The 26,334-nt window shown below is 54.6% G+C and overlaps 1 protein-coding gene across 11 annotated transcripts; it reads left to right on the top strand.

Moving 5' to 3' along the window:
• The first annotated feature begins 3 nt into the window (after positions 1–3).
• Positions 4–25,452, top strand: TECTA (tectorin alpha). 11 transcript variants are annotated; one of them, XM_015649764.2, is made up of 25 exons: positions 4–1,580; positions 1,748–2,170; positions 3,396–3,460; positions 4,922–5,176; positions 6,314–6,601; positions 9,242–9,379; positions 9,982–10,147; positions 11,908–12,320; positions 12,573–13,143; positions 13,608–14,200; positions 14,591–15,164; positions 15,846–16,456; positions 16,761–17,322; positions 17,959–18,158; positions 18,916–19,299; positions 19,522–19,808; positions 19,894–20,174; positions 20,299–20,409; positions 20,793–20,995; positions 21,297–21,460; positions 21,585–21,833; positions 22,272–22,434; positions 22,733–22,820; positions 22,944–23,060; positions 23,433–25,452. In XM_015649764.2, the coding sequence occupies exons 4-25, from the start codon at positions 4,967–4,969 to the stop codon at positions 23,531–23,533; spliced, it is 6,474 nt and encodes a 2,157-aa protein (XP_015505250.1). In that variant the 5' UTR covers positions 4–1,580; positions 1,748–2,170; positions 3,396–3,460; positions 4,922–4,966; the 3' UTR covers positions 23,534–25,452. The 11 variants fall into 11 exon arrangements, 10 of the variants coding, with proteins under 10 accessions (XP_015505250.1, XP_015505251.1, XP_015505252.1 ...); XM_015649765.2 differs by having other exon boundaries at positions 1,799–2,170; XM_015649766.2 differs by having other exon boundaries at positions 4–155; positions 1,799–2,170.
• Positions 25,453–26,334: the final 882 nt, after the last annotated feature.

Here is a 26,334-nt window from a genome sequence, read left to right on the forward strand (position 1 = left end):
GATTTTTTTGTCCTGCTGATGGTTTTTATTGTCTGTCCTTGAGCTTGGGCACAGCCACAGGTGCCACCTGTCAAAAGGAGGAGTCACAGAGCTGGAAGATCTGTTCCTCTTCTGGACTGTGTTTCCCTGTGTCTGGGACTCATCCCCACCTCCAGGTGAGGAATGAACCTGAAGCTTGCTCTCTCTGTCTTCAGGGACTGGCCTTGGGGTTAAAACAAATTTCACTCTCAGGGCTTGCACCAAATGGCCCTGGGGGAGGCAAGAGGAGGGAGATGCCCCTCTGGATGGGAAACAGCTTTTGGGCAAATCCATTGCCAGGGCATCTTCCAGGGGCTGTTCCTTGGGATAGGAACGAGACAAGGCACTGCCTGTGGCTGCTGTGCTGAGGTCAGGCAGCCACAGAAGCCCTTGTGGCATCTTTGAATGCTTGTTTTCCCTTGAGGTGAGGCACGGGATGAAGTTTCCTGCTAGAATAATTTAGGAAAAAAAAAAAAGAAAAAATATTTGGTTGTTCAGCTCTGATGTGTTCAGCACTGCATGATGGGAACATCCCCTGCCAAAAGAAGAGAGGCTGGAAGACAAAGTCTTCCCCAAAGAGACAGTGAGACCTAATCAAACTTCATCAGTGTTCACTTGCCCAGGACAAACAGGACCAGAATATTAAACTGACAAAGGAGCAGAAGGAAACTTGTTTTCACCAGTTTTCTCTGTGTTACAGAACAGAATGAGGAGAGTAAATTGATTTTCCTGGAGCTGGTTGTGTTTAAAATGTATGGGAAGGAAGGGAAGAGCTGGGATACAGACTAGAAGTAATCTGCCCCTGGAATATCAGTCAGTGCTGATATCCCCCTGCCCTCCTAAAATAGTTCTGTTGGCTTAGAAAAGGGTAAAAATAAATTTAAAAATGAAAGAATCCTGCTAGCAAGGCCATGCTTGGAGGATGGAGGGAAAGCAAATTCTGGGATTTGCTGTGGAGGCAGCGAGGTGCCCTGATGTGCTAAAAGAGACTGCTGAGGTAAGAGAAAGCTTTTTGGGGAAAACTTGCTTAACACACTGCCAGGACCACACAGGGCAAAAAAAATTTGGCTTCTTGTTGGGCTACTGGCATTCCTGTCTCCTCTTCCTGACAAAGGGTGGAGGACAAGAGGAATTAAGACCTCCTAGCAGGGAAAACAGGAACTAAAAGGCCCCCACCCAAAATATCAGGGGAAAATCAGCCAAGCTCGGGCTGTTTTCCCACTGCTGGGGTTGGAGCAGTGCCTGTCTGACCTGAGCCTTGCTGCAGGCTGAAAAATCAGCTCTAACGTGGCTCTGCTGGTGGACCCTTCACCCCTGGGCTGCTGTTTCAGCTCTCCCTCTCATCCAACATGGATATGAACCAGCTGAAATCTTTTTTGGGGTACAGACTGGACTCAAATGCAGAGCTGTGGTCAGCCCAGGGAAAATCCCTGTGGAAACTGCAGCTGCACCAGTGAAAATGATAATAATGTTCACAGCAGTCCCCCAGTGAAGCTCCCCACCAGCACCAGTCCTTGCAGAGGGGATGGGACAGCAAGGAAACCTTCTCTGGGCTGGACTGGGTGAGTTTTTCCTTTTCCACCTGTAAAAGCAGGACTTGGATGGCAAAGCAACTCCATTGAGACTTCAGGGCAGTGCCTTTGAACAGCACTTTAAGCCTAGCACTGTTTAATGCTAATCCTGTAACTTTATATAGATGGGCTCTTTTTTTTCCCCCCTTTACACAAAGGAGGAAGGGGCTCAATTCTTCTGAGGGTTGGGTTTTCTGTTCCCTGAGCAGCAGAGCTGCGAGCCCAGCTCCGTCCCTCTGGCATTTCCATCTGAATCCACCTGAAGGGGGTGAGCTTCTGGGGAAGAAAGAGGCTTCTCTCCCTCTCCAGGCCAGAATCTGATCTCCAGATTAGCCTGCTGCTTATCAGTAGAGGAACAACAGTTGTGATTGCAACTCAACACTGCTCCAGCCCTGGAAGAGCATTGAGGAAAACGGAGTTTTCAATTGGGAGAGCAAAGGACTGAGCCATCGTTTCAGTCATCAGCAATAATTGGCACGGGAGGACGGGCATGCATTCTCCATTGACATAGGATTTCTCCCTGCTCCACCAAGACTGGTCTAAAATTTCACACTTGATTGCTCCTCTAGCCTATGAAACAGGTTGGTAATTTTTTCTTCCATACCTAAAAAATGTGTAGTTTTGGATGGGATGTGTTCAGTAGTGTGTTCTTTGCTGTCTGTCCTGTTTTGCTCTTGTCCTCTCACTGGTCACTCTCTGCTAACGAGACTCAGATTTACAATCTATCCAAAATTCTGTCACTCTCACCTTTCCAAGACAGGGAATGTCCTAAAACTTTTCCTTGGGGGAATGAACCTTTCCCCACGGGGAATGTGGTTGTGTTGATGTGAGTGAACTTTCCCTCTGCTTGTTCCCAACTTTGAGGAATGGGAGTCAGTGGGAATGATGTGGGATAAATGATGGGATGTTCCCCCTGTAACCCTGTGCTCTGTGTCTTTGGAAGGAGCTGGATCTGCTGATCCACATTTTCCATAGAAACAGACCCATGGGGAGAACACAAAGAGAATTTAGGGGTTTTTAGGGAGATTTTTAAGGCTGGGAAGGTGGGGAGGCTGCTGTTGACACCCAGGCTGTCCAGGACACACACAGCTGCTGTGGGAAGTTCCCACATCCCTTCCCAGCACTCTGAGACCTTCCTGGGAGCTCTCCCTGAGCCCTGCCCGTGCGGAACGAGCGCAATCAACGGGCAAAGGAATCAAAGCAGGTGTTTGAGCAATATTTTCTATTGGATTAATAACGAGTAACAAATTGCATTAGGCACAGAAGGAATTAGAGCTGACACAGGATTTCACTTTCATTTTGTATCTGCATCCTCTCTGTCTCTCGTTTATTCCTGTACAGGGAGCTGCCCAGCTGTGTAAATGTTTGTGCTCCTTCCACGCTCATCCAAGCCCCTGGGTGATGGTTGTGGTGGCAGCCAGGGCAGAGGATTAGCTGGAGCCCATGGGAGCACATCACAGCTCTGCTCCCCCTGGGGTCAGCCAGGAGTGGCCATCCCTGCCCCAGGCAGATCAGGAATTGCTCCTGAATGCTCAGGAGAATGAGGAGCCCACGGAGAGCTGTGGCTTCCAAACATGAAATCAGCTCTGCCAGGTGTTTCTGGGCTTCCTTTGGCAGTGATTTGTTCCTGCCATGCAATTCTCTTCACTCCTATCCTATCTGGGATTCAGGGCTGCCTGGCAGGTGAGGGACCTCCAGCTCTGAAACATCCACGTGTCAGCAGCAGTCAGGCAGCTTCAGGAATCGCCTTGAGGATGTGTTTTCCCACCAATGTGATGCATGGCTGGCTTTGTCTCCTTCCTTTAGGATGAACAAGAGATCATTTCTGGGAGCCTGGGTGGCCCTTTTGGTGATAACAGCACGGCAGCGAGGTGAGTATCTCCCAGCAGGAAAACATTCCCCAGCTGGGCTGTGCCCAGACACCCCAGAGGGCTTGGGAAACACCCCAGAGGGCTGGGGAAACACCCCAGAGGGCTTGGGAAACACCCCCAGCTCCTTGGCTGGAGCAAGAACAACAACCAGGGTGAACTGAGTGTTTCCCATGGGGAGGGAGGGACTGAGAATCCTAAGGGATGCTTGTGTTTATAATTTATAAGGCTGTGTGTGCACCTGGAGCATTCCAGAGGAAGCAGGAGTTTGGAAAATTCCTGTGTTAGGGCTGCTGAGCAGGTAGGGTGGCACTTGTAGAGCTAAAGAGGAATTGAGGAATGTCTGCTGAGCCTCCTGTTTAAAAAAGGAATGAAATCCTTGTCTTGTAGCTGTGCCTTGGCTGTGATAACTCATCAGGTGTGTAACAGCTATGAAATGATTTATTTTACTGCCTGGCAGGAGGAATTCTGCTGTGGCACTTTGGATATGTCTGTGGAGACTGAGGTATGGCTTGGACACTATCAATGCCACCTCCCTTTATGTCCAGCAGGGCACTCAGGGCACACAAACATCTTTGGAGAGCAGGATGCCAATGGGTTAGGCCAGATTTCCCCTTTTCTCCCTTTTCTAGGGAAATGTGGAGCCTGTGAAGGCTCGGTCAGTGGCTCCTTAATGCCCAGCATGGAGCATCCTCAGGGTGGGGCATCACAGAGAGCCTTTTCTGTGTCCATGGGAACACAAAGCAACCCAGCCTCGGCTGCAGGGCCCAGGAAATGAAATCATGTCCAGAACCCAGGTGAACAGAGCCAGGATTGTTCCAAGGCCGGGGGCTCTGTCATCCCAGATTGAATGTCGTGAGGCTTTCCTACATCAAAGAGGGGAGAAGGGGGAGGCAAACCCAGAAAAATCCCCTTTTGCTCTGTGAGGAGCTGGCTGGAGGAACAGGACACGAAATGACAGCACAAGTCTGGCAGAGGCTGGAACAAGAAGGGATGTGTGCCCTGGGGTCTGAAGTGGCTGCTTGTGCCTCAAGCTGATGGATTTTAGGCTGGTAAAAATGCAGCCGGCTGAAATGTGTCAAAACCATCTTCTGAAGTACTTTTGGGAGAGATAATTATGTTCACTGGCATTGCCTTTTAGCAGGAAACTGGGAAATGTCGGAGCAGTGACCCCTCAGGCTGTCAGGAGCCCTGGCAGGGGAGGAACAGGCAGGAGGAAGGTGGGCACTGCCAGGAACGTGGCTCTGGGGGTTGGAATTGGTGCTGCTTGCTGCCCTGAGCACCTCACCATGTGGAACAGCCAGTCCTGCCCATCCTGGAGCAGGGCATGGACCTGCTGTCCTCGTGTGAAGGGGCTTTGATTTGGTCACAGTCCCAGGGGAGGAAAAACTGCAGCTGTGGTGAATCCTGTGGTCACTTTGCTGTGCCCTGACTAACCTGGATGATGCTTTTTCTCCTGAGCAGTCCCACAGCAGCTCTGCCCTGGCTTCAGGCACCCTTTGGCTGCAGATGTTGGGGTTTGGTGCTGTTTTCTGTGGCCTCTCTGAAATCAGGACTGTCCTGGCTCTTCTCCCTCTCCTTCCAGCTCATACCATGGCAAGCCTGTATCCATTCTGGCAGAACGACACCAAAACCCCCAAAGTCGATGATGGGAGCTCACCTGAAATCAAGATCTCTGTGCCATTCATCTTTTTTGGAGTCCCATACAGAAGCATTTATGTAAGTAGAGAAAGCAGATCTTCCCTTCATCCTTTTCCTTGCCATTATTGGCTGCATTTTAAACACGCTCTGCCTGTCATCAGGAATTGGAAGATTTATTAGCAGCTACCTGACAAGTTCTTAGATTTCATGAACTGATAGGTTTTATGATTAAGAAAGTCAAAGGTATATTTAATGGGATAATGTTCATAGGAAAGGAATCTAAAAGGCAATAAATTTTCTTTGTGGGTGATTAAATGGCACAGCAGAGCGAAGGGCTTGACACGAGGGACATTATTCCTGCTCCATGACAAGAAACAAGAACATGCAGGACCTGCAGGGGGGAAAAGGGGCAGCAGTTTTGGGGGGGCACCAGACAAGGACAGGCTGCTGCTGCTCCCAGGTGATGGCACAGCAATAGCCTGGCTAAGGGGACACCAGGGCTGGGCTGAAAGGAGTCACCTGAACTCACCTAAACCTTGGACAGGGCCAAAGTCAGTCTGACTGTGCCACAGCCCACATTTTGTGGCCTCTGTGGGATCAGAAGAGAGGCAAAGACTCATCTGTTCTCCAGCTCGTGTTTGTGCACAGCAGCACTGGGAAAGCAGAATCCCATTCCAAACCTTTGTGTGACGAGGGATTCCAGCTTCCAGGGCAGCAGTGCCATTTGCTGCCCATTCTTTGCAAAAATGTTGTTTTGGGGAGCATCTTCAGCAGACTCTGGGGAGGCTGAGGTGGCACCTCCCTGCTCTTGGGGAGCCCCAGGATCTGTCACAGATGACAAAGCAGTTTTTCCCCATGCAGCCACCTGTGTCACCATCGTCCACATCCCTGCAGAGCTGGGTATTACTCCCAAACACTGAGGCAGTGTCTCAGTAGATTTGGCTGCCATCCTGCTCTGATGGGTGCCTCTCCTGTAGAACCCCATTTTGAAGACTTTTCAGGGTTTTGTCCTGCTTTTGGGGCTTCCTGCCCCAACTCTTGGCCACCGTGGGTAGGATGAAGCGGGATCTCTGCCCAGGAGATCGAGCTGCTCACCCTCTGTCTGTGTATAACCCCAAATCCTCTCTCCCCGCATTTCCTGACAAACCAGCAGCTCTGTGCTGATCAATTCTGCTAAACCACCTCTGCTCAGCCAAACTGGGGGTCTCCACGCAGGTCAACAACAACGGCGTGATCTCCTTCAACGCCCTGGTGAGCCAGTTCACGCCGGAGGCCTTCCCGCTGACCGACGGCCGCGCCTTCGTGGCGCCCTTCTGGGCAGACGTGCACAACGGCATCCGCGGGGAGATCTACTACCGGGAGAGCACGGAGCCAGAGCTGCTCCGCAGGGCCTCCCGGGACATCCGCAGGCACTTCAGGGACATGGCCTCCTTCTCTGCCCTCTGGATCTTCATTGTCACCTGGGAGGAGGTGACGTTCTACGGGGGGAGCAGCACCACGCCGGTAAGTGGCTTCTCGTGGGTGTGTTTTGTGTCTTGTGCCATCATCTGGGTGTAAAATGGAGCGAGATGTTTGGTGTTCCTGCTCCCCAGTTCCCTTCTGGGCAGAGGAGAACCATGGTCTTTCATTCTCTCCCCTGGGAGCCTGTAGGAGCCTCGCTCCCTGCTTTAAATGCTCCAGGGAAAGCATCGCCTCCTCAGGGTTTGTAGGATCTAAGCAAGGCTCTGACACCAATTAGGGCTTTCTGGCTTGATCATAATGCATTTCTTGCATACAAATTCAGATGTTTCTGATGGCAGCTCCCTGCCTGCATGGGAGATTGATCACGCTGATCAGAGTCACACTAATGACTTGTGACATAAATGTGTGAGCTGTATCTCACAGGAGGGGGATGGCAGTGGGATGTTTGTCAGGGCCTGGACAGCTTTTAAATATCTGCTGAATTTGTGAGCTGTGACTGCAGCTGATGTCGGGAGGTCCGTGCTGGACTGCTGGTAGGGCCTGCGGGTTCTTCACCTTGGGGTGAAGAATCAGAGTCATTTGGGTTGGAAAACATCATCACATCCCACCCCCTTCCATGGGCAGGGACACCTTCCTCTAGACCAGGTTGTCCCAAACCTCATCCAACCCATTCTTGGATAGCAAGTGAGGGATCCCAGCTATGGTCTGGATTGCCCAGCATTAGCCTGTGTGCCACGAGTGCCAAACCCCAGCTTCTCCTGTCTCGAAGAGCTGGCTCTGAAAAACAGTTCAGCCCTTTTCCATTTGTTAGAGAAGCTTGAGGTTTGATGCATATTTTTTGCCAGCCCTGGCAGCACTTGCAGAAAAACCCCACATATATATTTATATATATATATATTTGCAGACAGCAAGCGATATAGAGATTCATGTATTGCCTAAAGAATTACATTTGCAACACAATGCAATTTATTTTGCTACAGAGGAGCCTTCCTGCAGAGCAGCAGCCAGGGCTCGGGGTTGGCACAAGGAACAGCACCGTACAATTTAAGCAGGAATTTCATCACAATGCAGAAAAGCTGCAGAAAATTTGGGAATGTGGCCTCGGGGATGCTGCAGGTGCTGCCTGGAGATGTCACCTGAGAAAATTCATTTTCTGAGGGCCTTGGCTGGACAGAGAAGGTGCTCTGTGGCCAGGAGCTTCAAAGAGGGGCATATTGGGGGTTGATGGAAGTGTTCCTGAGGAGAGCCAGGTGTAAGATTCACCTCCTGCCACCCTCCCAGAGGCTCCTGAGCAGAGCAGGGTTTGTTGCTGTGTGGAAAAGCTGTTGTGGCACTCTCCAAGTGCCACTGCCTTTATGTGTGACGTGTTTGTGATCTCCCAGCGCGGCAAAAGGCTTGGCAAAGGTGAGCAAGAGGAAAGCAGGAGAAACAATCCCAAGGAAAGGGTGAGGAGTGGAAGTGGTTCTGCTTCAGCTGCCTGCCCCGCTTGCCCTGCTGTGAACTGTGCCATTTGCAGCTGCTGAGAGGCAGCTCTGCCCACTCCTCTCTCTCCTGACAGCTCCCAGTGCTGCTTTGCCTCCGTGTTGGAGAGCTCTCCTGGCAGAGCCCCGTCTCCTTGGAGGTGACATCCCCTGTGGCGTGCAGGCAGCAAGAGCAGCCCTGGGGTCCCCTCTGGGCCATCCTCAGAACCAGTGGGTTTGCTCCAAGGGGATGGAACGTGGTGCAAAGTCACCCCCAGCCCTCCCCTTCCTCCAGCAGCCACCATCAGGACTCAGGGCTCCTGGCAGGATAAGACCTGGTGCTTCCCACTGGGAGATGGTTCCATCCCAGGGCTTTCCCAATCACCTGGGAGTTGTTCCTGTGGCTGTGTTTCCTCCCTGCTGTGCAGTGCCCAGGTAGCCAGGCTCCAAGTGTTGCTCTGGATTAATTAAAAGACAGGCAGCCCACACTTTGTGCCCTGCTCAAATCCTGCTTGCTCTCCTGGCACGGTCCCAGGGCAGGGGTGGGAAGGAGAGGAAAGTGCAGGGGGCTGAGAGAAGTGACTGACTGAGTTCCCAGTGATGAGCTCTGCTGCTGGATCTGCAGGGATAGAGGGAATATCTCAAGGGAAGGAGCTACTTCTGTCTTTCTGCTCAGCCCTAAAAGGGAAGATGGGCTTTTCCCACCTGGATCCTGGCTGGAATGTGCCTGGAGTTTGTGGGGCTGGAAATGCAGAGTCATTTCAAGTGAAAGGAAGAACAGGAGCAGAGGATTTAACAGGTAGGGAGGGGATTTGGCAGCCAGCAAAATGCAGGGTGTACATGTCTGGTTTGGATGTAATCCACCCTCAGCAGTGTTGTAGGATATGAATGTGGAAGGGAACCGGGAAAGATTATGCAGGAATACAGCTAAGACAGGGTAATGGGAGATAACAGATCACAACCACCCAAATCCTGCCCGCTGCTCCTTCCCCGTGAGCTTATTCTCATGCTGCCATCTATTGGTGTTCCCTTGGATCAGAGATGGTCTTCACATGCTCCCAGCTGGAGGAAGGAGCAGGAATGGGAGCTGCTGGAGCTGTGGCAGCAAGAACAAATGTATTTGGTGTCTCATTCCACTTCTGCTCCTCACTGTGAGGCTCACCTGGGCCTCAGTGTGGCAGAAGGGCAGGAGAAAAGCAGTATGACCCGTGGTTTTCCACAGGTGAACACGTTCCAGGCTGTCCTGATCACAGATGGGGTGTCATCCTTTGCCTTATTTAACTACCATGAAATCAGCTGGACCACGGGCACAGCCAGCGGAGGGGATCCCCTCACTGGTCTCGGCGGGGTGATGGCTCAGGTGAGGCTCCTGCTCCTGCATCTCCATCCCTGTTGAGCTCTTGGATGACTGCCTATGGCTTCTCCAAGGTATCCATGCTTGCTCAGGCTGCTGAGTCCCTCAGCATCCTCAGCACTGGCCTTGCACTCAACTGCTGGGCATGGTGGGATGAGCCCTCCAAAATTTGGTGGTGGCAGCAGTGCCACAGTCAGTCCCTCTGCCTGAGGAAGGGGATGTTCCTGCATAAGGAATGTAGGAATCCTGCATCCCCACATTGCTTCCTCACTTTCTCTCTCCCTATGTTGTACCCCCACTTTATTTTCAATTCACACACCCTTAGATCTATATGTGCATATATATGTACCTGTAAAAACATAAACCTGTGAATACACATCCCTTCTGCTTGTAGTGCCTGTTTAGCTTTTCATTCAACCCAGACTACCTGAAAACAGAAATTTAGACTACCTGAAAACAGGAATTGACTACCTGAAAACAGAAATCTCCAGAAAGAACTGTTAAAACTAAAGAAGATGAACTCAGGGTGGAACAGGGAAGTGAGGAAATGCAGCATGGATTTCCTATTGCCAAGAAGGGTGATGGAATTTGCTCTCTCTCTGGTTTAGGCTGGCTTCAATGGTGGAAACCTCACCAACTTTTTCAGCATCCCAGGCTCCAGAACACCAGACATTGTCAATATTGAGGAAACAACAAATGTAAACATCCCTGGGCGCTGGGCTTTCAGAATTGATGGCAGAGAAATAGACCCGGCCAACGGCTGCAGCCTGAGAGGTAAGGGAGAAATGACATTGCTTGTCCCTAAATTTTGAGGTGCAGTGTAGCAAAAGGTGATGCTGTTGGGGTGCCGGATGTTCTGTGCTTTTGCCAGGGCATCTCCATGAGCTGCAGGGACAGAAACACAAGAGAGGGTTCAGTCCTTGCACATCTCTGGGTTCCTGCGATAATTGGTGGCAGCAGGAAAGACCCAGAGACAGCAATTTCCTCCTGCCCATAAATTAGGGAAGCTGATCTTGTGGTGCCATTTCCCTTGTCTGTGCAGGAGGAACAGCAGGTTTTGCAGGCAGGACAAATGCCATGTGTCTGCAGCAGTTACAGAGTCTGTGCCTGTCACTGACAGCACGGGGCCATAAAGGGATTAATCGATGCACACACTGGCTGCACAGGGACTCTGCTGCTGAAAGATTATTGCACTTCCATTTGACAAATAAAACTGTCAGGAGCACCCACTGTGCTCCAGGAGTCTTTCCAGCAAGAGAGGATTGTCATTTGCAGACAGACACCGGAGACATGTGGCTCCTTTATGTCCTAGTTTAGGACTACTGAAGCTCCACGAGATTCCAAGGCTCTTGCAGCTCCAGCAAAGTTTTGGGTCCAGCTGCTCCAGCTTTTTCCAGCTGCTGACCCCAGGAAGGAAGGCTGGACTTGGCAGAGAAGCTGGAAACAAGTCTCAGCTCTGCAGGTGACAAGAGGAGCGCGAGTAGATCCCACCACTGGATTTGCATTTCACAGTGAATGGCTGATTGCCTTCCATGAGAGGAGATGCAGCACGAGGTGTTGGATCCAAATGACACCCCTTTCCCAAACTCCCCACACCAGGATGGCTGGAGCGTGGGCCTTGCCAAGAGGAGACATTTGTTGCGGGGAAGCAGAAAATAGCTTTTTTTAATTTTTTTTTTGTAGGAGGCAGGGAAGAGAACAAAAAGCTTAGGAGAGGTAACTCAGACAGCGCACGGCAGAAGCCATGCGCCGGAGGAGTGTGAAAAATGGCCAGATGGAGGGGAGAGAAACTCTCACGGGGACTTGCCACCCTTGTTCTCCAGCCTTCTCCCTGTCTCTCACCAGCCAAACCCGCTCCCTCTCTGCTGGTGTAACACGTCTGGGGCTGTGCGATCACTCAGCGCTCTGCTGGGGCTCCTGTGTGGGGTGGAAGTTCCTTATCAACAGCTCTTTGGTGTTGTAATTACTACAGACTCCTCCTGAATGGGAGTAAATTGCTCCTGGGGCTGCTGATGACAGAGTGACTTTTTGACCAGCAGAGTTATGTGAGCAGGGGATCCATGGAAGTGCCAGCAAAGCGGGAGGATGGTGCAAGTGGAACAAAGTGCTGGAAACTGCCTCCAAATGGGGCTTTTCCTTCGGGAAAACAGCACAACAGCCTCTTGTGCCCTGCAATACTGGAGAAGAACGGGAATGGTGGGTGTCCAAAATGCGTGGAATAACCCTCAAGTTTTCCAGCCTGTGTGTTGCAGCACTGACCCCGGATTTGTGGCAGCACTCACAGCATTCCAGGGACTTGTGGCGCGGGTTGGACTCAAAGAGGATGCACCACACGTTAGAAACGCAGCTTGGGATTTGCTGAGCAGCTCTTGCTGGGAGTTTTCACAAACAAAGCAGCTGAGAAGCCCAGCAGCAGGACACAGTGGAGGTGTCTCCACCACAGAACCAGCAGACCACCCCGAGGGTGCACTCAGAGCGTGCTTCTGTTTCAAGAAGTGATGTAGCGTGGGTTTTTCCCCTTTCTGTCTTTCTAGGACAGTTTCTCCGTCAAGGGGAGATCTTTTGGGACAACGCCAACTGCACCACCAAGTGCCGCTGCCTGGACTTCAACAATGAGATCCTCTGCCAGGACATGGCTTGTGGCCCCTTCGAGGCGTGTGAGACGAAGACCAAATTCTTCCAGTGCGTGCCGGTGGAGAGCAGCACCTGCGTGGTGTTCGGAGATCCACATTACCACACCTTCGACGGCTTCCTCTTTCACTTCCAGGGTTCCTGCTCCTACCTCCTCGCCAGGCAGTGCTGGCCAGGCTCCCAGCTGCCCTACTTCAACGTGGAGGCCAAGAATGAGAACCGAGGCGGCTCCTCCGTCTCCTGGCTGAGGGATATTTTTGTGGAGGTCTACTCGCACAAGATTGTTCTGCCCAGGGGCGGCTTTGGGAAGGCAAAGGTAAGAGCTCTGCTGGAAGGGGAGAACTTGCCAGCTCAGCTCCTCTGAGGTGGCAGCAGCACTGTGCCAGCAGCCTGGAGAGTGTGGGATGGGCACGGGTGACACCAAGTGCCTGTAGCTTACCAGTGGCTGTCCCTCTGTGCATGTCCCTATAGCCCAAGACCCCACAGCAGGGCTGTCCTGTCTGTGTCCCAGCACGAGGGCTCTGCTGTTCCACGGCGCTGGCTCAGCTGCTGGGTGTTGTCCCCGCAGGTGGACGACCTGGTGGTGTCCCTGCCCATCTCCTTGGAACTGGGTGCAATCAAGGTCTACCAAAGCGGCCTGTCCACTGCCCTGGAGACTGACTTTGGCCTGCTGGTGACCTACGATGGGCAGCACTATGCCTCCGTGTCCGTGCCGGGCTCCTACATCAACGCCACGTGCGGGCTGTGCGGCAATTACAACAAAGACCCCGAGGACGACGTCCTGCGCTCGGACGGGAGGGCGGCCACGTCCGTGGCGGAGCTGGGCGAGAGCTGGCAGGTGCCACATCCCGAGCGCAGGTGCTCCACGGGCTGCCTGGAGAACTGCAGCCTCTGTGACCCCGCCACCGAGGCTCTGTATTTCACCCCCGAGTACTGCGGCTTCATCAACAAGAGCGGGGGGCCCCTCTGGGAGTGTGCCGCTGTCCTGGACCCCACTGCCTTCATCCACAGCTGTGTCTACGACCTCTGCAGCGCCAAGGACAATGGCACCGGGCTGTGCCAGGCCATCCAGGCGTATGCCACCGTGTGCCAGGCCCTGGGCATCTCGGTGGGAGAGTGGAGGAGCCAGACGGGATGTGGTGAGTGTTTGGGAGGAGGGGTTTGCCTGCGTGACAGGAGGGGGAGGAAATCTGCGGGAGGGAATTGCCTGAAGTGGAGGGAGTTGGGAGAGAATTGATTGGTCCCTCCTCTCTGTAGCATCACAGCCTTGTTCCAGCAAAAGTGTGGCACAGGTCAGGCATGAGGTGGGAGCTCCATGTTGCTCTGGAGATCATCAGCTGCCATGAGTAGAGTTGGAGGCTGGTCTGGAATGGGGACTGGTTGATCAGTCCACCATCCTTGCAGCCTTAAATAGCTGTGGGCAGCTCTGGGGCTATTTTGGGGAAGCCCAGGACTGCCCAGAGAGGCCTGAGTGGGAAATGGAGGGGCCAATCCTACCACTGAGGGAGTCGTGGGTCACTGTGTGTTGTCTCTGCTGTGGTCAGTGAGAAGGTGGCAGCTGACCCTGACCTGTGCTGTAACACAGCCCTTCTGTTTGTCACAGCGGCGGCCGTGCAGTGCCCGGAGCTCGGCCAGTACTCGGTGTGTGCCAGCAGCTGCCCTGCCACCTGCTCCGACCTCACGGCCCCGCTGGCCTGCACCTCCCCCTGCACCGAGGGCTGCCAGTGCCCCGAGGGCCACGTCCTCAGCGCCGACCGCTGCGTCCCCGTCCAGGCCTGCGGCTGCGACGTCAACGGCCGCTACTACACCACCGGGGAGTCCTTCTGGGCCTCAGCAGACTGCACTGTGCAGTGCCACTGCCAGGCTGGCGGGGAGGCCAGGTGCTTCAACAGCACCTGCCCCGATGGAGAGATCTGCACCATCGAGAACGGCTACCGGGGCTGCTACCCGAAGAGGGAGACCGTGTGTTTGGTGGGGCAGGACCAGGTGCTGCACACCTTCGATGGCATCACCTTCCCCTACCCGCTGGAACAGTCCTACACGCTGCTCAAGACCTGCCCAGAGAGGCCAGACTTCATCGAGGTGGACATCAGCCAGAAGAAGGCCGGCTCTGCTCCCAACGGGCCGCGCGTCCTGCGGGTCCAGGCGGCCGGCCAAGAGGTGAAGATTGGAGGCACCAGGCTGTCAGACATTAAGGTAAAGGTGCTGCCCAGGCACAGGGTGGGAGGTGGTGGCTCATGTGTGATCCAGTGGAGAAGAGCTTGTGGGTCTGCGGCTGTGGACACCACAGGGACACTTTGAAGCATCTTGTGGAGGCCCTTTGGGTGCCTGTGAAGTTGTTGCTACAGCATTGCTCCTTCTGTTTGCTCAGGGGGCTTTCCTGCCTCCTCCTTCTCCTGCAACTTGCTTTTTTCCTAGAAGAAAAATTGCTTTTTGTGGGGCAAAAGCCAAAGGTACAGCTGTATGCCCTCACTGAGAGGAGTTCTGGGCCTTGGAGGGTGGGTCTGGGTCAGGAAGTGTTTAATGTGCATGGTTAGGCAAAGCCACATCACCCTCCCTGAAGCCTCTCCACCTTGTTCCTTGTAGGTGAATGGTTATGATGTGGAGCTGCCCTATTTCCACGCCTCTGGGCGCCTGGAAATCTACCGGACTGACAACAGCACCGTGGTGGAGTCTGAGGGGCTCCTGGCCATCAGCTACTACGACTCCGGCCTCCTGGAGATCCGCCTCTCCACCTCCTACTTCAACTGCACCGTGGGCCTCTGCGGCTTCTTCAACGACAACGCCACCGACGAGTTCTGCCTGCCCAAGGGCAAGTTCACGGACAACCTGGAGCAGTTCCTGGAGAGCTGGACCACCTTTGACGAGATCTGCAATGGCGAGTGCGGGGACCTGCTCATGGCTTGCAACAACGACTCGGAGCTGCTCAAGTCCTACAGGAGCCGCTCCAGCTGCGGCATCATCAACGACCCCACCAACAGCTCCTTCCTGGAGTGTCACAGCGTGGTCAACGTCTCGGCCTACTACAGGACTTGCCTCTTCCGCCTGTGCCAGAGCGGGGGCAACGTGTCGGAGCTGTGTGACTCGGTGGCACGCTACGCCACCGCCTGCAAGAACGCCGAGGTGGACATCGGCCAGTGGAGGAGCCACAGCTTCTGCCGTGAGTCCACCAAGGCTCTTCATCACCCAGGGTGGAGAGAAGGGAGTTTGGAACCCACCAAACCCAGGCAGAGTCTTTTTGTTGGGGATTTGTGGGCGTGTAGAGGTGGAAGAGCTTCTCATGCGGGATGCTGGAATCGCAGGCAGTAGTTTCTGGTGCCAGCAGAGACAGATTTCCCAGGGAAGTGGTTTCAAGGTGCCATTTCAGGAGGTAGCAGAAGTTTTATGGTGCACTGTAGGAGCGTTCCAGAGCCGCAGATGGTGTCTGGCGGTGCTGTACGCCACCACCAGAGGATAATTTGAATAACACTGGTTTTTAGCTGCCGCTGTAAACTTGCCGTGGATGGGAGAACATTCATAATTCAGAAGCAAATGTGAAAAATCCTGAGTATGGAAGTAGATGGTGGGAAGGCTGTGCCTGTCTCTGCCTCAGAGGTTTCAGGGAGGTGTTTGTTTGGAAAATAACAGGAGGAGGTGATGTTTGGTACATGCCAGAACAGGGCTGAGATGTAAGCGGGGTGGTGGCTGAGGGGAGAAAGGGTTGCAAAGGGACTGGAATGAGCCAGTGGCCACAAGATGTTTCCCCTTTTCCCCTGAACCCGTCACCCCCTGCTTTTTGCCCGTTCCTCACCCTGAGCTGTCAGAGCTGGGGGCTCAGGCTCTGTGTTTGCCAACCCTGCAGCTCTCTCCTGCCCGGAGAACAGCCACTTTGAGGAGTGTATGAGCTGCGTGGAGACCTGCGAGAGCCTGGCCTCGGGCCCCGTGTGCAGGGACACGTGCTCGGAGGGCTGCCAGTGCGACGAGGGCTTCGCCCTGCGCGGCACCCGCTGCATCCCTCGCCGCGAGTGTGGCTGCAACTTCGAGGGCCGGCAGCTGGCCACCAACCAGACCTTCTGGATGGACATCTCCTGCCACTTCCTGTGCTACTGCAACGGCTCGGACAACAGCGTGTACTGTGAGAATGTGTCCTGCAAGGACGACGAGTATTGCCTGGAGGAGAATGGCCTCTACTACTGCCACGTCCGCACCGATGCCTCCTGCATCATCTCGGGCTATGGGCACTACCTGACTTTTGATGGCTACTCCTTCGACTTCCAGAGCAGCTGTGAGCTGGTGCTGTGCACCACCATCTCCCGGCCCAGGGTGGAGCGCTCGGACACGTTCCCAGCGTTCACTGTCACGGCCAAGAACGAGGATCGGGACACCTCTCTGGCCCTGTGGGTGAAGCAGGTCGAAGTGGAGGTCTTTAATTACAAGATCATCATCCACCGTGCCTACAAATACACCGTGCTGGTGAGTGCAGGGATGTGAGGGCTCTGATTATTTCTGCAGGTGTGACTCCCAAACTCTGGAGCAAAACCCTCGACATGAGGCCTTATGGCATTCAAGGTTTTCTGGGGGTCAGGTCATGCTTGGACCTGTGCTGCCAGGCACAGCTTTTGGAGAGGATTTCTGTTTTTGCTGCCTTCTTTTGGGTGTGGAGGTGAGGCCAGCAGGGACCTTTCTCTGGGAATGCCGAGCCGCCCTCATTTGTGTCCTTCTATGGAAGCTCCCACCATCATTCCCTCTCACTGTGTGCCTTGTTTCCTCCCTGCAGATCAACGACGAGCGTCTCTACCTTCCCCTGAAGCTGGGCCAGGGCAAAGTGAACATCTTCGCCTTTGGTTTCCACATCGTGGTGGAGACCGACTTTGGGCTGAAGGTGGTGTACGACTGGAAGACCTTCCTGTCTGTCACCATCCCACGGGGCTTCCAGAACCTCACCTACGGCCTCTGCGGCCGCTACAACGGCAACCCCGAGGACGACCTGGTGGCCGCGGGGGGGACACCGGCCACCAGCATCAGTGACTTTGTGCAGAGCTGGGCCAAGCGGGACGCCTTCTGCCGCGTGGGCTGTGGTGACCGCTGCCCGGCCTGCGGCAAGGTGGAAGGATTCTGGAAGCCCCAGCAGCTCTGCAGCCTGATCCCCAGCCAAAGCGGTGTCTTTGCCAAGTGTCACAGCAAGATCAACCCTGGATTCTTCTATAAGAACTGCCTCTTTGACACCTGCGTGGATGGGGGGGCCATGCAGACAGCCTGCAGCTGGCTGCAGAACTACGCCAGCACGTGCCAGACTCAGGGCATTGCTATCACTGGCTGGAGGAACTTCACCTCGTGCTGTAAGTGCCACCCTGCTTCCAGGTCCTTCTTCTCCTGGGGTGCCAGGGAGGGGGAGACCAATGGCCTGGCCAGCCAATCCCTCCCACATTTGCTGGGACATTGTATTGTCTTGGAATTGTCACACACTGCATGTGGTTCAGGTATGGAAAAGGGGAAGCCTCAAGGAGAGAAAGGACAGGGCTGGAAAATGGAAAGTCTCAAGGTCAGAAGGGACAGGGCTGGAAAATGGAAAGCCTCAAGCTCAGAAGGCATCAGCCATCCCCCACTGTTAACCAGGGATTATATCAGTCAGCCTCAATGCCAGCAGTGCGTGTTTGTTCTAATGAAGCTGCAGCCCCTTGTCAATAAGATGACGATGTGCTGTTCAATCAGGCTCCTGAGGATGGGCACTGCACGCAGCCAATCTGTCTGGCAAATCAGATGGGAAGTAATTGTCTTTGCTAACGAGACTGAAAATTAAATTTGTGTCGTTTTCCCTTCTAACAAGCAAGCTCATGGCTCAGGGGCCTTGCTCTCATGGGGTGGTGAGGCCACAGACTGGCACCATGCATGACAGGTCTGAATCAGTCCCTGGTGGGGAGCCAGGTTGGTTGTGTCCACGGAGCTAATCTGTGTCTGTTCTGTCCCCTGCTCAGCTGTCAGCTGTCCCCCCAACAGCCACTACGAGAGCTGTGTGTCCCTGTGCCAGCCCCGATGTGCCGCCATCCGGCTGAAGAGCGACTGCAGTCACTACTGCGTGGAGGGCTGCCAGTGTGACCCCGGCTACGTCCTCAATGGCAAGAGCTGCATCCTGCCCCACAACTGTGGCTGCTACTCCGATGGCAAATACTATGAGGTGAGCAGCTCTTGGGGCCTGCTCCCTCCCTCTGGATGATATTTCTGGGCAGAGTTTGAGTGATGACGGTCAGGATGGGCTGGTAGCAGGGCTAGAGAGGAGTGGGTGTGCTGCACAGGGAGTCTTTCTATCCAAAAAACTATCATGCAGTTGTTGGGTGAAGGTGAACTGGTGTCAAGCACAGGAGGGAGCTGGTGGAGGTGGGATGGAGAGAAGTGTGGTGGCTGGGAAGACTCTTTGATGAGTGCCAAAGTCCAGTATTGTATGATCACACTGTGCCAGGTATTCACTCATCATGGATGTAGTGTTTCACCATGAAATTTGCTTTCCTGTAGCTACTGGATGTCACCAAGGAGTTTGAAGCAGTAGAGTGCTGTGCTGATAGCACTGCTCACATCATTGTGGGTTGTATTTTGTGCCAGTGAAACTGTTCTGTGTACGGTGCCTTTGCCCCATGAGGAGCCATATTGGGGTACTGTCATCTGGGCTTCCTTGCAGATGGCTTGGTGGCTTGCAGAGCACAAGAAAGGCCAAGGGGGTATTAAGCACTGTGTTTTTGTGTGTGCACAAGAGGTGAGGGAGGTTGTGGTGGCAGTGCAAACATGAGTGTGGATAGCAGAGGTAGGTGCAAGCTGCCAGCGTCTTCTTTTCCTCTGCCTGTTTCCTGCTCTCGCTCATCGTGTGACAGAGGGCTGTAAACTTGTCCCAGCCATCCTCAGAGGCTGATGGGGCAGGCGGTGATGGGTCCCTCTTTCAGCCCAAGCAGCTCTTCTGGAGCGGGGACTGCACGCGGCGGTGCCGCTGCTTCCGGCGCAACCTGATCCAGTGCGACCCCCGGCACTGCAAGTCGGACGAGGAGTGCGCGCTGCGCAACGGCGTCCGCGGCTGCTTCAGCACCCGCAGCTCCTTCTGCCTGGCGGCCGGCGGCGGCGTCTTCCGCACCTTCGACGGCGCCTTCCTCCGCTTCCCCGCCAACTGCGCCTTCGTCCTCTCCACCATCTGCCAGAAGCTGCCCGACTTCTCCTTCCAGCTCATCATCAACTTCGACAAGTGGTCCTCGCCCAACCTCACCATCATCTCCCCCGTGTACTTCTACATCAACGAGGAGCAGATCCTCATCAGTGACAGGAACACTGTCAAGGTGAGGTCTCGTCAGGGGTGTCCAGCCCCTCCTGAGTGGGGCTGGGAGGGGATAGTGAAAGGCAGTCCAGGCTGCACAATGGTCTCCATGAGGGCCCCAGACTGCTGTCGATGTTTTCACAGCTGGGGTAGTGGGAAGCAACTGTGGGATCTTTTATGAGTGGCTCACGCCCACCTCCATAGGCAGAGAATATGGGAGGGACGTCAGCTTCTCTCGTGCCAGGTGAACGGAAGCCACGTGAGCATCCCCTTTGTCACGGGGCTGTCCACTAAGATCTTCAGCCAGGAGGGCTTCCTGGTCATCGACTCCAGCCCTGACATCCAGATCCGCTACAACGGCTTCAACGTCATCAAGATCATCATTGGGGAGCGGCTGCAGAACAAAGTGTGCGGCCTCTGCGGCAACTTCAACGGCGACCGCACCGACGACTACGCCACGCTGCGGGGCAAGCCAGCCGTCAGCAGCGTGGTGCTGGCACAGAGCTGGAAAACCAACGGCATGCAGAAGAGGTGAGTGGACAGACAGCCCCTTCCCAGCAGGTGGGAGCGGGAATGGCCATGAAAGGAGCCCCCACGATGTGTCTGGTGCCCACAGCTGCAATGAGCTGCAGTACTCGCAGTACGCAGCCTCCTGCGACAACGTCCAGATCCAGGAGCTGCAGAGTGACAGCTACTGCCTGAAGCTGACCGACATGAAAGGCTTCTTCCAGCCCTGCTACGGCCTCCTGGACCCTCTGCCCTTCTACGAGTCCTGCTTTCTGGATGGCTGCTACAACCACAAGAAGGTCCAGCTGTGCGGCTCTCTGGCTGCCTACGGAGAAGCCTGCCGGACCTTCGGCATCCTGGGCACCGACTGGATCGAGAAGGAGAATTGCTGTAAGAGAACTGGGGCTGCTCAGGTCGAGGGGAGCCATGTCTCTCTGGGGAGAGGAGATAGAAGTGGCTGCCCCCACGGTCTGAGGGTAAAGGTTGTGTTTGTGCTGTGTCTTGTGCTGTTTAGCAGGAGTGGTGGAAGATCCCTGTGTGGGCGCCGACTGCCCCAACCGCACCTGCGAGCTGGACAACGGCGGGGAGCTGTGCGGCTGCATCGAGCCCCCACCCTATGGGAACAGTGAGTCCTCTGCTCCTGGCCCTGTGGGAACAGTGAGTCCTCTGCTCCTGGCCCTGTGGGAACAGTGAGTCCTCTGCTCCTGGCTGTGGGCTCAGTGCTCCACATTGGGCCATGGTGCCACAAGGGCTTTGGAAAGGGATGTGCCGAGGGCTGTGACCTCTGCCAAGATGGGTTTCCCTGACCATGCACAGCTCGAGAGGGGAGCAGAGAGCAGGGAACAGCTTTTCTGGGGTGCACATCATGGGCATCTCTGGCTTGGGAGCACTTTCAGCAGCAGGGATGTAGGATGGGCAGAGCATGGAGATGATCTCAACCCCTTTCTGGTGGTGGATACAAGTGCCAAGGAGCCATTTGTGGTGATCTGGTGTCATCTTCTCCTCCAGCCACCCATGACATTATTGATGCAGAGGTGACCTGCAAGGCTGCCCAAATGGAGGTGTCCATTTCAAAGTGCAAGCTGTTCCAGCTGGGTTTTGAGCGTGAGGGCGTGCGGGTCAATGACCGCCACTGCCCTGGCATCGAGGGGGAGGACTTCATCTCCTTCCAGATCAACAACACCAAAGGCAACTGTGGCAACTTGGTGCAGGTGAGCAGGGACATGGGGCACACAGGGCTGGGAGTATGGGACAGTCCACTGCTGTCCAGCTCAACCCCAGGGCTGGGGCAGGTGATGCTTGGGAGATGCTTTAATGGGCTGGGGGTCAGGAGAACACGGGAAGGTTTTGTAGAGTAAGGATACAATTCCAAGCCCCACCATTCCACACCCTTTCTGGCCAGAGGTGGAGGGGCAGCAGGTCCCTTGTCACACAGCTCATTTAGAGGTGCTCATTAGGGGCAGGGAGGTGGGGACAGCTGGAATTAAGCAGTGCCCTGTGTTGCCTCCGCAGTCCAACAGCACTCACATAGTGTACAAGAACACGGTGTGGATCGAGAGTGCCAACAACACGGGCAACATCATCACCAGGGACAGGACCATCAACGTGGAGTTTTCCTGTGCCTATGAGCTGGACATCAAGATCTCCCTGGATTCAGTCGTGCGGCCGATGCTCAGGTAGGAGCAGGGCCCATTACCCAGATGGGTGAGGCACTGCTGGTTGTGAAACAAGGCAATTTGGGGGTGCAAAACCTTTCCACCCACTGAGGCGATTGTGATTTGATTTTTTTGTCATCGTTAGCGTGATTAACCTGACGGTGCCGACGCAGGAAGGGAGCTTCACCACCAAGATGGCCCTGTACAAGAACTCGTCCTACAAGCACCCGTACCGGCAGGGTGAGGTGGTGCTCACCACCCGGGACGTGCTCTACGTGGGGGTTTTTGTGGTGGGGGCCGACTCCAACCACCTGATCCTGATGCTGAACAAGTGCTACGCCACCCCCTCGCGGGACAGCAACGACAAACTGCGCTACTTCATCATCGAGGGAGGGTGAGCCCTGCTGGTTTTCATGGTGTCTGTTGGTACTGGAAGGGTGGTGGTGTCAGCCAGGACAAGGACCTTTTGGCCAGTGAGAAGGTTGATCAAAGTCTGGAAAGGGTGAGGAGCGGTGTTGTTGGAGCGGGAGTTAATCTGCTTGGCATAGACATAGCCAGAAGCCCTGCGTGTGCAGAGAGAAGCACTTTCCTTGTGTGGGCAACACCTAACTGCAGGAGACAGGGGCACATGGATCATGGAACAGGCATTTTGGGAAGCTGGAAATGCCAGAGAGAGGCGACAGAAGCAGGGCTTGACACCCTTGTCCAGACAAACCATGGCAGGGTCTAAGCACCCCGCTGTGGGACCGGGGGTGAGCGGCCTTATGGGGACTCCCTTGAGGGAGTGTCCCAGTCACAGGAGGGTGGTGCTGAGCATCAGTGCTTTGCACAGGTGCCAAAACATGAAGGACAACACCATTGGCATAGAGGAGAACGGGGTGTCCCTGACGTGTCGCTTCCACGTCACCGTCTTCAAGTTCATCGGGGACTACGACGAGGTTCACCTGCACTGCGCCGTCTCCCTCTGCGACTCCGAGAAATACTCCTGCAAAATCGTGAGTGGGGCGAGTGCAGAGGGAGGGGATGCTGGATTTGAAGGGCTCTCCCAGAGTGCAGTGAGCCCTGCTGAGGTGGCACCGGAGAGGTGACCAGAGATGTGGCCCTAGGGGAGAGAAGGGAGTGTGTCCCTCTAGGCATGGGGAGGAGATGCTCTGTCATGGGCAGGTCACCTTGGGACCTGTGCTTTCTCAGCCTGGTTGCAGGGTCCCTTTGGGAGCTGGGACAGCTGGAGGGGAACAGAGGGGGCCTGGGCAGAGGCTGAGGGTGACAGAGGCGCTGTTTATCCCTGAACAGAACTGCCCTCAGCATACAAGGATGGCCAGCGCCTTCGCCGAGGAGTCCAAGGAGCAGATCCTGTCAGTGGGGCCTATCAGGAGGAAGCGTAAGTGGGACCCCAGGGAAGGCTGCAGGATTTGTTTGCCATCCCAGCCTCAGGCAGCCAAGGACCAGGGGCTTGGGGCGTGGGAGAATGACTCAGGTGTCCCTCTTTGCTGTTTGTGTCCAGGATCGGACTGGTGCGAGGACAACGGAGGCTGTGAGCAGATCTGCACGAGCCAGGCGGACGGGCCTTTGTGCAGCTGTGTGACAGGGACACTGCAAGGGGACGGCAAGAGCTGCAGGGGCAAGTACCGGGGTCAGGATGGGCACAGCAGGGGACAGCCACCCCCAGACTGAGGGGCTGTGGGGTGAGCAGCGTGGGGAAGGTGGCCGGGACGTGTGGCGTGTTGCAGACAGAAGGGGTGTGGAGGACGGGGAGCCAGATGTGCACTGTCCCTGTCACCTGAGGGATGTGAGGACACTGCTGGCAGGCAGCTGTGAGGGAGGTGATGGTGCCTGCATGGTACAGGGCAGGGTGGAGCAAATGCCGTGGGCAGAGTCTGGGGGCAATGAGGTTGGGAATTTGGGTGGGCACCAGCCTGGCATGATCTGGGGGGGAGGCACCCACTGTGTGTGTGCTCCAGAGCCCCAGCTCACGTGGGTTTTGTGTTGGCAGCCTCCAGCTCTTCAGGGGAGCACCGTGCCCGAGTGACCCTGGTGATGGCAGCCCAGCTGTGGCTGTGGCTGCGCTCAGCTCCGCGGCACCTGACCTCGTAGGCGCGGCCCCGCCGCCCAGCCAAAAACTGTTCTCGCGTCAGCCGGAGTCTTTGTAGGGTAGGAGACAGCCCCCCAGCCCTGGCCACGCTGCTGCCCACCCAGCCACGCTGCCAGGAGACAAAGGGACGTGACCTGGAGAGAGATGGGACACGGACCTGGGTGTGAAGGAGACACGTGAAGGCACAACAGCAGGACTGAGCAGGATGTTCACCAGCAGCAATGTGGGACTGGGGTTTGGGGGTTTTTTTACAGCTTTCCTTTATTGATGTGGACTCAAAGAAAGGTTTTGCAGCCTTTTCCCCAGGCTCTCCCTTGTGGGGTGCACTGTGGGTGCTCCACACCTGTCGGTAGTGCAGGACAGGATGGAGCACGTGCTGTCCCCTCACAGGGACAGCTGTAGGTCTCCCCTGTCCTTGGGAGCTGCCACCAGGGTCTTTTGAGCTCACAGACTCACCCAGAGGTAGGTGTTGGGGCACAGGTCATGGCCAGAGCAGGGCATTGCCATCACTGGATGTTGTGACACCTTGGGACCGTGTCACCCTCTGACTCTCTGGAGCAGAGGTGGTGTTGAGGTTTGGTTCAGACAGCCAAACTCATCCATAGGGGTCTGAAAATCTTGGCATTGTGCTGTGGTGGTGACAAGCTGGTGCCAATAATTGGAAAGAGGCGCTTTCTGGTGGGCAGGAGCAAGAGTCAGAGGAAGGAGGGATGAAACTCCCTGCTGTGTTTGCGTGGTGGGCAAAGGTCAGAGCAGGGTTGGGGTCTGTGGGCACAGGGCAGCACTGGGGGCCTGGTGAAAGAGTGGGGAGCAGCCTTGGGGTGCTGGTGGATGTGGGGGTGCTGTCTGTGTTGGTGTCTTGTCTTGTGTTTGTACTCTGAAACGGCTGCGTGGGAATAAAAAGTGTTGTAATCCTTCGTAAGCACCGGGTCCTGTGTGGTGGGGCAAAGACAGGGAGCAGCAGGGCCTGGAAGGACACCAAGAGTCCCTGGGAGGGATGGACAGGGAGTTTTGGGCACAGTGGGGCTGGAGTGTGGGTCTGGGGATGGACTGGGCTGGGATGTAGGGCAGAAGAAGCAGAGATTTGGGTTCTGGGGCTGGAGGGAGCTGCTTCCCTTGCCCCAAGACAAAAGGTGAGTAGCAGGATGTCATGGACTCTGCTCTGCTTGTTCACTGCCTCAGCTCCCCCTGTGCCTCTGTGTCCTCTGTGTGTGTGGGAGCTCTGAATTCTCTCCTTCACCTCTCTTTTCTCCCTGTGACTGCTTCTCCTGCCTCACTGTCCCCATCTCTGTGCCTCTTTGCTCTCCTCTGAACCTCCCTCTTTGCTCTGCAGTTCTCCCATCTCCAGTCTCTCTTTGCCTTCTCCTGCCCTGGCCCCTGTCTCTCACCCTTATTAATAAATTAAAGATTAATTAATGAGCTGCTGCAGGCTGGCAGCAGTGTGGGTGTGCTGTAGGAGCTGACTGGTGCCTGAGGGCCAGTCTTTGCACGCTGTGTGGGTGCTGTGAAGAGACACCCCAAGGATGGAGGGACACCCCAAGGATGGAAGGACACCTCAAGAATGGAGGGACACCCCGATGACATTGACCACAGCAATAACCACAACACTGACCACAGAACTGACCACAGCCTCATGGGCCTTTCACCAGTCTGCATTGGAAGAGGAAGAGACCTAAAATCTCATCTCATTCCACCCCCTCCATGGGCAGGGACACCTTCCACTGTCCCAGGCTGCTCCAATCCCCCCAGGGGCAGCCCCAGCTGCTCTGGGCACCCTGTGCCAGGGCCTGCCCACCCTCACAGGGAACAATTCCTTCCCCAAATCCCATCTAACTCTGCCAGCTTTATCCCATTTGCTACTTGAAATCCAGACTAGTGTGTAAATGCTGCCAGGCCAATAAATTTGGTTTGAAGTTTCAAAGAGTGTTGGTGTCTTTTAAATCCATCCAAAACCTGCAGCTACAGAGGGTGAAGGTGTGGGGGGGACACAGGGATACAACTTCAGCCAGAGCTGGAGAGCTCTGAGCTGCTCCAAATGCACACAAATTTCACCATCCTGAAATCAAAGGGGGACATCAAGCAAGCCCCAAAAAGATGCAAAGTAACCCCAAAGTGGGTGGAGAGAAGCAAGTTTGCCCTCAAGAAACTCCAGTGGCATATAATAACCTCAAAATTTAATTTTTTTACCTCAAGTAACACCAAAGTGACCTAACATAACTCCAAAATTACTTCAAATAACCCCAGTGTTTTTCTGAACAGAGCAAGTTTGAACTCTAATAACCCCCATGACCTAAGGTAACCCCAAATCTCAAGGTTTGACCTCTAGTAACACCACAATGACCTACAATAACCCCAAAATGACCTCAAGTGACCCCAAAAATGACCCAAAGTAACCCCAAAATTTTCTGGAGAAAGTGAGTTTGACCTCAAGTAACCCAATGACCTAGAGTAACCCCAGATTTTAAGTTTTGACCTCAAGTAACCCCACAATGACCTACAATAACCTCAAGTGACTCAAAAAATGACCCAAAGTAACCCCAAAATTTTCTGGAGAGAGCAAGTTTGACCTCAAGTAACCCAATGACCTCTAATAACCCCAAAGACCAATAATAACCCCAAATTTTTATCAGTTTGGGGTTCTTAAGCTCACCCTCGCTTGCTATGGAGCACTTTGGGAGTGCTTTGCATCATTTTTGGGTTACTTGAGGGCAACAATTAAAATTTGGGGTTATTAGAGGTCATTGGGTTATTTGAGGTCAAACTCGCTCTCTCCAGAAAATTTTGGGGTTACTTTGGGTCATTT

The sequence above is a fragment of the Parus major genome, chromosome 24 (genome assembly GCF_001522545.3).
Source record: "Parus major isolate Abel chromosome 24, Parus_major1.1, whole genome shotgun sequence".
NCBI classification, from domain to species: Eukaryota; Metazoa; Chordata; class Aves; order Passeriformes; family Paridae; genus Parus; species Parus major.

What these genes read in the sequence shown, in the direction of transcription:
- TECTA (XM_015649764.2), top strand. Translation starts at nt 4,967, where the DNA reads ATGTTGGGGTTTGGTGCTGTTTTCTGTGGCCTCTCTGAAATCAGGACT. An exon ending in TCGGCGGGGTGATGGCTCAG is followed by an intron (nt 9,380 to 9,981) that starts GTGAGGCTCCTG and finishes TCTCTGGTTTAG; the next exon opens with GCTGGCTTCAATGGTGGAAA. An exon ending in ACCAACGGCATGCAGAAGAG is followed by an intron (nt 19,809 to 19,893) that starts GTGAGTGGACAG and finishes TGGTGCCCACAG; the next exon opens with CTGCAATGAGCTGCAGTACT.